This window comes from Dipodomys ordii, unplaced genomic scaffold (genome assembly GCF_000151885.1).
Source record: "Dipodomys ordii isolate 6190 unplaced genomic scaffold, Dord_2.0 Scaffold171, whole genome shotgun sequence".
Classification (NCBI taxonomy): Eukaryota; Metazoa; Chordata; class Mammalia; order Rodentia; family Heteromyidae; genus Dipodomys; species Dipodomys ordii.
Window position 1 is genome coordinate 155,567 of NW_012267387.1, and position 11,570 is coordinate 167,136.

Genomic DNA, 11,570 nt, shown 5'->3' on the forward strand with positions numbered 1-11,570 from the left:
TTGGGGCATTTAGCCCAATGATCACAAACAAGACCATATGAAAGCTACCAGCACAACTATGTTTATTGCAGCATTATTTACCTTAGCTAACATATGGAACCAACACCAATGCCCCTCAGTAGATGAATGGATCATGAAAATGTGGTATATATACCCAATGGAATTCTATGCCTCCATCAGAAAGAATGGCATTGTCTCATTTGTTAGGAAATGGAAAGACTTGGAAAAAAGTATATGATGTAATGTAAGCCAGGCCCAAAGAAACATAGGTCCCATGGTTTCCCTTATTTGCAATAAATAGTATATGTCTGAGACAAGCATAAAAGTTCACATAAGTTGATGTTAGGTGAAGTGAATTCCAAGATAAGGATTCAAATATTTTTTTCTTTCTTGCAATTGTTTCTAACATAATTGTAAGATGATTTCTTTGTTGCTTTGTATGTCCCTTCCCCAAGGTATAACCCCTGGTTTCTCTCTATTTGATGTTGGTATAATTCGCAGAGGGGAAGCTAAAAAACAAATCGTTTAAATAGGGATACAGGTGGACCCATTGCAACAATGAGTTGTACAAGTCGTTATGTCGAAAAAAGAACTTTACAACTTTTGCCAGGGGGCGGGGGTTTATGGGGATGGGGGAAAGGAAGGAATGGAAAAGGGAAACAAAGGAGGACTCAACAATGCTTTATAAGAAATGTACTCATTATCTTGCCCATGTAATTGTAACCCTTCTGTATAGTATTTTCACAATAATAATAAAAAAAGAAAAACCAGTTTTTCTTTAAAGGTCTCTTTCACTTCCTTGGTGACATTTATTCCTTGATATTTGAGATACTTTGTATTAGTTGTATTAGGTACTATTTGGAATGTGATGGGTTCCTTGACCTCTCAGTCTGGTGATGGCTAGTGTATTGACTACTTTGCTAAATGGGATTAATGCATATTTGTGTTTATTTGCTACACTTCTCAGCCCATTTGTTGGTAGTCACATATTTAACCTCGTAGGTTGCTTTTGAAAGATGTCGCTCCAGAATTGAGTCTATTTAGCATCCATTTTCCAACTTAGGAGCTCAATGTAATCTTCAATGAAATTATCAGGGGTCTGAGTCCTTACTCTCTAGCCTCACATAGTTCTTCCCAAGGCTGTGTCTTTTCCTTCACGCAAATCAATCATCAATTCAGTTTATTCTGCTCTTGCCCATTGGAAGCTGCTGAGCTGTGGTTCCACCACAGCTAAAAGGAAAGTTTAGAGATGTAGCTGACCCCAGGGTCCTGCCCACCTGAGGCCTCTCACCGTTGTTTCACTAACAAATTTTATGTAGGTTTCTTCATTGTTTCTCTGCTAAAGTAAAGTCTTTCCATGGGTTTGTGTTGAAGCTTGTTCATATCTGGTAATTCATACCATCCCAATTGTGATGGTCATTATATTTACCCTTCCTGAAACCCATTTTGGGGCTATTGATTGAAGCCAAGATACTTTGTTTCCGACCATCATTTTCTTAGCCCTTCTGCATTAAGTCATGTGTGCGACTGGCTATTTTTATTACAGGATTCCCACAATTTCAAGCTTTTGGTAGTTAATTATGGATTAGCTGCTCAATGTCTTTTCCTCCTACTAGCTTTGAACTATATTGCTTAGATCTCAGCTTAGTTAATAGCCACTATTACAGACATGAGTTACCAATACCCACCTTGCTCTGGGTATTTTCATGTTTTCTCTTCATAGCAAGCAAATGGACTTCATTCCTTTTTTACATTCCCATCACGGCTGTGGTTATAGGCATACACCACTGTTGTGACTAACATCCACATAGGACTGTCCTGGAACTCCCATTTCCTCAAGCTCCAACTCTTACAGAGCTGGGATCACAGATATCTGCCACCCCATCCAGGCAAGACGTCCCAGAAACTTTTTTCCCAGGCTGGATACAGAGAAGAATCTTCTTATTCTCAACTAGGGTAATCAGAATTTCCCATTGGTTTTCGGTTTAGTATTGATTTTTATACTCCTTCAAAAATGCACTATAATTTTCAGTGGCATAACATTGAATGAATAATAGCTTTGGGAAATATAGCCACTTTCACTATTATAATTCTACCAAACTCTTAACTCAGTATGTTTTCATTTTCTTAACCAATATCTTATATCATAGCTTTCCTTTTCATTGTAGAGTTCTTTACAGACCTTTTCTTAGGTTTAGAGTCTTGGCATTTCTTTTGTGATGCCACTATTTGAACAAGCCCTTCACAAGCAATGAAATTGGATGCAATAACAGACTTCCCTCCCCAGAAATGACTGGAACCTGATGGCCAAATTCTGATTTTAAAGGAGAATTTTCACCAGTACTCCTCAAACTCTTCAATGAAATAAAAAAGGAAGGAACACTACTACTCTTGTGAATCTAGCATTACACTCATCTCCAAACAACAGAATTCCACACTGAGAAAAGTCAATCCTATAGCTTTCTCCTCAATGAACATTGATGTAATACCTCTCAAGAAAATCCTGGCAAATAGAATCCAACAGCTGATCCAAAAAAAGCTTATATTGTGATCAGAGAGTATTTATACCAGGGATGTAAGTCTGGTTTAACATATCTGAATCAATTAACATAGCACATCAGCAGACGCAATAGCAAAATCCACATGATTAAAAATTGAAGCAGAAAAATGCCTTTGACGATATCCACACCCATTTATGATAATAAGTCTGGAGAAGATAAGAATCTTTGGAACATTTCTCAATGTAAGAAAGACTGTCTGTGAAAAAATCTACAGCAAGTTTTATGTTTAATGGTGAACAACTAAAGATATTTCCCTTGAATTTAGGAACAAAACAAGGATGTCCATTCTCTCCATTCCTCTTCAACATAGTATTAGAATTCCTCAAAGAGCACAATGCAGGGTGAAAGCATTTAGGTGAACCAAATAGGGAAGAAATAGTAAAATCATTACTTTTCACAGATGACATGATCACGTACTTAATGGAGCCCCAAATCTCCTTTTCCGTAGTTACTAAAATTGATCCTGAACTTTGACAAAATAGCGCTTCTTTATGCTATTGACAGAAGATCAGGCTGAAATTACAATAGCACTCTATTTGCAATTGCCTCAAAAATATAAAATACCTGGAAATGAGCCAATAGGTGAAAGACCACTATACTGAAAACATTAACAATTTGAAAAAGGAAAGCAACTAGACTTAAGAAGATGAAAGATATTTTGTGCTCCTAGACTGGAAGAATTTGCATTGTGAAAGTGGAAAAACTGCCCAAAGTAATTTACAAATTTGAGGCAGAAAAAGCAATAAAAAAAACTCAGAGAATTAGAAGAGACGTGGAATGCAAAACAATTCTTAGTGGTCAGAAAAATGTTGGACAAATAACAATATTGAACTTCATGCACTATTAGAGAAGCACAGTAATGAAAACAACATAGTACTGGCAAAAAGATAAGCCAGAGGACCAATGGAACAAAAGACCATGAAATGAACACAAAGACTTTGCCATCTAATATTTGATAGAGGGATCAAAAACATAGGCTGAAAGAATGATGTTATCAAAACTGGACATCCTGTGCAAAAAAAAATTAAAATAGATATCTATGCATCACCTTGCACCAACATCAATTTGAAATGGAAATTAAAACTCTCTCTACTGGTGGCTTAGACCTGCAATCCATGCAGAAAAGAAGCACACAGCTAAGGATCCTGAGTCAAAGTGAGCTGTCACAGAAAAGTCCAGAGCACATTTTATCTCCAGTATACCAACAGAAAGCTTGAAGTGGAGGTATAGTGGTAGAGCATCAGCTTTGAGATAAAAATGTATGCAAGAGTCCAAAGTAAGCCAATCACCAGTGGCTTATTCCTAGGTACCTCAAAAAATGAAAATGTGTAGAGGAAATTAGACATATTACAGAGAAAAAATGATGTGTGACACGATAAACAGTTATAAAATAATGGAGTGAATAAAATCAAAGTGTGTGACATGCAGTGTGGAACTACAACATGAACCAGGTATTTGGCATACATTGTTTCAAAATTGGCAAACCTCAGCTAACATCAGTGGATGTAGACTTGAATCAAATATCTAGCTACTGATGTCTAACTGCAGTGTTTTATTTATCTACAAGGAAAACTTAGTCAACAAATATTTCTATGTGTGGTCAATACTATGCACAAAATTTTACTAATCCAGAACAGATTTTACTTTGTATGTGGGGGTAGCAAAGAAACATTCATCAACTGAAAAAAAAACTACTCAATGTGTCTATATTAAAAGCTTCACAAAATACTCAAATATGTATTGAGAAATTAAAAGAATAAAAATCAGCTAAACATAGGTATACAGTGTCAAATATGAAAATAAGTGAAGTTGAACAGTAGTGCTTCACACCTTTATTCTAAACTATTCATATGACTGAGACCTGAGGATTATGTTTACAAGGCAGCCTGGGCAGGGATGGCTGTGGGTCTCTTATCTCCATTTAACCAAAAGGAAAAGGCCAGAAGTGGAGCTGTACCTCAAGTGATAGAACACTAGCATTCAGCAAAAATGTACAGGAAAACCCACAGGCCCTAATATCCCAGGAACAGGATGAAAGTAAGAGAGATAAACATATCAGTTACATATAAAATGAAGCCATGCAAAGTAGCAAGGTTCAAAATTAACCCTCCCCCCAAATCAATGGTTTTTCTGTATTCCAACAATGAGAAGAGTGCAGTTGAAATCAGGAAAGCAACTCCATTCATAATAGCACAAAAATAAAATAACACAAAAAATAAAATAACTAGGAATTAACCAAAGAAGTGAAGGACCTCTATGATGAAAACTTTAAAAACCTGAAAAAGGAAATCAAAACAGAACTTAGAAAGTGGAAAAAAACCTCCTCTGCTACTGGGTTGGAAGGACCAACATTGTAAAAATGGCAATACTTACCAAGGCTATCTACAAATTCAACGCAATACCTATCAATATTCCAACTTCATTCTTCAAGGAAATAGAAGAGGCAATCCAAAAATTCATATGGATCAATCAAAGACTCCGAATAGCTAAAATGATATTTAACAGAAAGAACAGTGTTGGAGGAATATCAATACCAAATTTCAAACTCTACTACAAAGCCATAGTAATCAAAACAGCTTGTGACTGGCACAAGAACAGACCTCAGGACCAATGGAATACAATTGAAAACCCAGAAATAAACCCACAGATCTATAGCCACCTAATCTTTAATAAGGGAGCTAAAATAAAAGAGAATGGAAGAAAGACAACCTCTTCAGTAAATGGTGCTGGCAAAATTGGTTAACTACTTATAGAAAACTAAAGCTAGATCCTTATATATCACCCTGCACCACAATCAACTCCAAATGGGTCAAAGACCTCGGAGTCAAAGCAGACACTCTGAAAACATTACAGGATGGAATAGGAGAAAACCTAAGTCTCCTTAGCACAGGCCAAAATTTTCTTAATAGAGACCCAGAAACACAACAAATCAAAGAAAGGTTGAACAAATGGGACTGCATGAAGTTGCAGAGCTTCTGCATGGCAAAGGACATAACTAGAAAGAACAATAGAAAGCCCAGAAATTGGGTCACACAACAGATAAGGGTCTCATATCAAAAATATACCTGGAAGTCAAAAATTTAAATCCACCAACAACAAATCTTCAAAGAAACAACTGCCCAATAAATAAGTGGGCAATAGATTTAAAGAGAAACATCTCTGAAAGGGAAAGAAGAATGGCCAGTAGACACAGGAAGAAATGAGCAACATACCTAGCCATAAAAGAAATGAAAATCAAAACAACATTGAGATACCACCTCGTCCAAGTTACAATGGCTCTTGATAAGAAATGCACTCGTTATCTTGCCCATGTAATTGTAACACCTCTGTACACTATTTTCACAATAAAAAATAAACAAACAAATAAATAAATAAAAAGAACTCTAATAACAACAGATGCTGGAGAGGATGTGGACAGAAGAGAACCCTACTGCATTGTTGATGGGAGTGCAAACTTGTTCAATCATTTTGGAAACTAGTATGGAGGTTCCTCAAAAGACTCCACATAGAGCTTCCCTTTGACCCAGCAATCCCACTTTTGGGCATCTACCCAAATGATCACAAACAAGACCATACTAAATCTACCAGCACAACTATGTTTATCACAGCATTATTTACCATAGTTAAAATATGGACCAACCCCGATGCCCCTCAGTAGATGAATGGATCAAGAAAATGTGGTATATATACACAGTGGAATTCTTTGCCTCTATGAGAAAGAATGACATTGCCCCATTTCTTAGGAAATGGAAAGACTTGGAAAAATTATATTAAGTGAAGTAAGCCAGGTGCCAAGAAACATAGGTTTCTTATTTGCAGTAACTTGTACATATCTGAGACAAGCAGAATGAAATAAAAGCCATGGCTTATGGTGGAGGCAGAAGGTCAATGGAGATGTAACAGCTTCCACATGATCAATGTGCTTAATATACATTTAGGAAAATTGGATAATGAGATGTATAGAATGGTTTTAAGAAGGGATAGTATTGATGGATGTTATTTGTTGTGGGCCTAAAAAGAGTATGTTATATACATATTTGGATACTTCAAAACACTTTAAAAAATCTCTTTAATTTTTTCATTTTTAGTTTTGGAATTTAAATTGTCTTTAAGACGTTGGAGTTGCATTTTGCAAAGAAATTTATGAATATCATATATAAATTGACCAGTGTTACCCCTTTCAACGTTTCGCTCGTCCCTCTCCTATCCACCTCTTCCATCTTTTCATTTAATAGGATATATATATTTGGTGTGTGACTGCATTCTCCTCTTCTCCTAACCTGATCCCAGCTCCTGGAGTACCTGTTTCCTGGTGTTTTATTTTGCAGAAAGTTGACTTTCCCATTGTAGGGAATCACATTTTTTAATTCTCCCTTGAATCTACTGTATTTCAATTAATACACTTGAATAAAATTGCATATCACCCAAGCTTTTACTTTATAAACTAATTCTAGCTTCCATACATAAAGGAAAACATTCATCCTTTGTTTATCTGGACCTGACTTACTTCACTTAGTATACAGTTTTTCCAGTTTTTACATCTCATTACATATGATACATCATTCATTCTTATGAATGAACAAAAAAACATTGTGTATGTAGACCATATTCTTGGTTCCTTTATCCATTGAAGGACATTCAGGAAGATTCCAGACTTCGGTTTTAGATAGATAGATAGATAGTTAGTTAGATGGATGGATGGATAGATAGATAGATAGTAATATATAATGTATGTACATATGCATATATATATATAATTATGAGTGATACAGATATTTTGTTTTTTATTTTAAATATTTATGTGACTGAAAATTTACTGTATATATATATATATAGTATATATGACATATATAATGTGTGTACATATATATATATAATTTTGAGTAATACAGACTTTTTATTTATTTTAAATTTTTTATTATTTCATTTTTATTAATTTTATTTTTATTGTAAAGTTACTGTACAGAAGAGTTACAGTTACATGAGCAAGGTAATGAGTCCATTTCCTATCAAGCATTGTTACCCCCTCCATTGTTTTTTGATGCAGATATTTCCATAAGAGTCATTTTCCCAATGTATGCCCAATGGAGAATTTTTCTTCTTATGTTTTCTACTTTTTTGAAAAACCTATGTTTTTCTTTGTAGATCTCTTTCACTTCCTTGATTACATTTATTCAATCCATCCATGTGTACATTCTTCTCATTGCTTCATTTAAGAGAAAAAGTCTTGTGTAAGTTTATTGAAATCCTAACTCAGAAAAATCTTCTCCTAAAACTTTCACTAACACAATGAGCATTCTGAATTTGTCTCAATTATATAAGTTCAACTCTATTAATGAAATTCCTCAAATAGAGAAGATGGTCAAAAATTCATTAGAAACTGAAGGGTATTTTGATTATATCTTGATTACCATAATGAGGAAATTGACAATTGCATTTTCATTTGTTAAACAACATTCCCTCAACAAAAGAACAAGCACACAAAAAATTTGCCAAACATTGCTATATTGTCAACTAAAAATTTAATTTATAAAAAACTATAGTAAGTACCATAGACATTTATTATTACAAATTTAAATGAGAGATGTTTGAAATCAGACAAGGGAAGAAAGTATATGAGATTCTTTTTATTTGTCATGCATGGTGCTTGAACTCTAGGCCTGGGCACTGTCTCTTAGCTCTTCAGCTCAAGACTAGCACACTACCACTTGAGCAACAGGACCGCCTCCATATTTCTGTTTGTTAATTGGAGATGAGAGTCTCCTACCCTTTACTTCCTGCATTGGCTTGGAGATGTGATCCTCAGATCTCAGCCTCCTAAATAGCTAGGATTACAGAAGTGAAACACAGGTGCCAGTCAACACTCTTATTTCCAATAAGAGACCAAACAGCTAGAAATGGAGCTGGGGTTCAAGTGGTAAAGAAGCCTTGAGAGAAAAATGTAAAAGACAGCATATGCCCTGAGTACAAATGTGCTTAAATCAATTGAATTAATATCAGAAGAAACATGAAAAACTCTTGAACAGGCAAGTGAATACAATTGTGTCCATATCTCTTAAATATGTGATTCTGTAAATATAGTATAGAGCCCATTAAATCAACCGATTTGAACAATAAGTAAAGCTGTCCTTAACAAGAGCCCTGAAATGTAGCAATTAAAAATTTCCTGTTTGAACAGGTTGTTAGAAGTGAAAATATTACAAGAAATAATCTTGTATATATTTAATATCAAATTTTTGTGTCAAATTAAATGGAGTGTTTAACAAACCATAAAATAAAAAGTATATTCAGGCAAGACTAGGCTTATTATTATGCATGATGGAGGTTAATCATAGGAAGATATACCAAAAAATCTTATACCTGGAAATCTTAAGTCAAAGTTTAATTTTTCTAACACTCACAAGTCATTCCTAAGGTATATGGGGGAAGCTGTGTGAAAGGGAAGAGGAAGGAACAAAGGAGATGGAGAGAGAAAAAGAAAGAGAGACTAGGACAGAGAGGAGGTCCCACAAAAAAGACTAAGGATAATTTGAAGAGGTCAATATGTGAGTAGAAATATGCAAGTACTGAACAAAGCAATATCTAAGGACAATATTAAAGGATGTAAATTTATGAAGAGGAAAATATTAATAAAATGGATTTGAGGACTCTGCAACATGGTTGTATGCAGACAGGAAGTTAATATACTGAAAAATTTAGAAGAGTTATTGAGAAAGACAAGAGTGAAAAGACATTAAGAAGAGGGGATAATAGAATTAAGCACAGATTAAATAGGAGAAACCAAAAACATAGAATCAAAACCCCAGTTTAAATAGTGAACACCATCACTTGTGACTACGTCTGCTATAAAAACGCACATGAGGTATTTGAAGCAAAACATTCATAACATATACCATACAAAAGAGATAATTACTGTAGATTTAGATCAGACATTCGGTAAACTGATTAAACCTATGTGCATAATCTCAAGAATGCTTATTTGTCCTACTATACCATTTTTATTTTTTTTTGTCGGTCGTGGAGCTTGAACTCTGGGGGAGCTTGAACTCTGGGCCTGGGCGCTGTCCCTCAGTTCTTCAGCTCAAGGCGAGCACTCTACCACTTGAGCTACAGTGCCACTTCCGGTTTTCTGGTGGTTTATTGGAGATAGGAGTCTCACGGTCTTTCCTGCCCGGGCTGGCTTTGAACCGCAATCCTCAGATCTCGGCCTCCTGAGTAGCTAGGATTACAGGCATGAGCCACCAGCGCCCGGCTGTCCTACTATACCTTTTGTCCCTGAAGCCATACAGACAATTTCTATTTGGCAATAACAAAATGATGTAACACTTGGTGGCAAAAATGCAGCCTAGGAGTCCTGCCCCAGAGGCCAAAATGGAGAAGACCTCCACAGCCACCATGACTTTCCCCTTGGCACTGTGGTCGACAGGCAGGAAGGTGAGCCACACATTGCAGAACAACAGCATGTTGAAGGTAGGAACTTAGCTTCATTGAAGGTGTCAGGCAAGTTCTTGGCCAGAAAAGCCACAGTGAAGCTGGCCAGGGCCAGGGTACCCAGGTATCCGAGGACACAATAGAAGACAATGAGGGAGCCCTTGTTACACAGAATGATGCTGTGGCCATGTTCAGAGAGGGCATCTGTGTCCACAAAGGGAGGAGAAATTCCCAGCCACAGTCCACACAGGGCCACCTGGATGAGGGTGCAGATGGGGACGATGAAGTTAGGAGCCCCTGATACCAGCAGCCACCTCATCCTTCTCCTGGGGAAGCTGCCTTGAAGGCCAGAACCACAGTCACTGTTTTGGCCAACACTGTGGAAACATCCAGAGTGAACACAATTCCAAAGGCAGTTTGCTGCAGGATGCAGGTGACTGTGATGTGTCCGCCAAGAAACAGCAAGGAACAGAGGAAATAGAAGATGAGGGAGATGATCAAGATGTAGCTGAGAGCCCAGTTATTAGCCTTGACAATGGGAGTGTCTTGGTGTTTCAAAAACATCCCAAGAACAATAGAAGTTAACAAGGTGAAGCAAAGAGCCATGCCCAAGGGTTCTCCAAAGGCCAAGAAAGTTGCAGCTCTCAAGATGTACTGAGTCCTCTTTGTGTTGGCATACTGATGACCTTGACACTTCACACATTGCTCCATATCTGGTGATACATGTATACTACCATTACTTCTGTTAATTTTATTTTTTTATTAATAAGTTTTTTATTGGGAAAATACTAACACAGGGCTTACAATTACATGGGCAAGGTAATAAGTACATTTCTTACCAAGCAAGCATTGTTGCTTCCTCCTTTGTTTCCCCTAACCATCCCTGAACACCCTCTGCCCCAACACCACCCCTCCACTACCCACTTCCCCCCAAACTTGTAAAGTTCGTTTTTCGACATAGCATTGGACATTTCATTGTTGCAGTGGGTCCAGCTGTATCCCTATTTACGCAATTTGTTTTTTCCCTTCCCCTTCCCAAATTATACCAACATCAAATACAGTGAAAACAAGGTTTATACCATGGGGGAGGAACATACAAAGCAACAAAACAATCACCTTATAAATACATTGGAAACAATAGCAAAAAAGAAAAAAACAATTGAATCCCTATCTTGGGGTTCATTTCGCCTAACATCAACTTATCTGAACTTTTCTGCTTGTCTCAGACATATAATAGTTATTACAAATAAGGGAAACCATGGGAACTATGGCTCTTTGGGCCTTGCTTACTTCACTTAATATAATTATTTCTAAGTCTTTCCATTTCCTACTAAACTGCAGAGCTTCTGAATGGCAAAGAACATAGCTAGAAATATCAATAGAAAGCCCACAGATTGGGAGAAGATCTTCACTAGCCATACAACAGACAAGGGTCTCATATCTAAAATATACTTGGAACTCAAAAGATTAAACCCCCCAACAACAAATCCTCAAAGAAACAACTGCCCAATAAATAAGTAGGCTAAAGACTTAAAGAGAAACTTCTCTGAAGAAGAAAGAAGGATGGCCAATAGACAC

General features: G+C 36.5%; 1 protein-coding gene across 1 annotated transcript in view; it reads right to left on the minus strand.

The window, feature by feature from the left end:
• The window catches only part of LOC105998702 (vomeronasal type-2 receptor 116-like), a 45,647-nt gene that overhangs the window by 13,521 nt on the left and 20,556 nt on the right, over positions 1-11,570 (minus strand). The window contains 3 exon segments of the mRNA XM_013033491.1: positions 9,828-10,035; positions 10,038-10,325; positions 10,328-10,705. Of these exon segments, the coding sequence (XP_012888945.1) occupies positions 9,828-10,035; positions 10,038-10,325; positions 10,328-10,705 (874 nt within the window).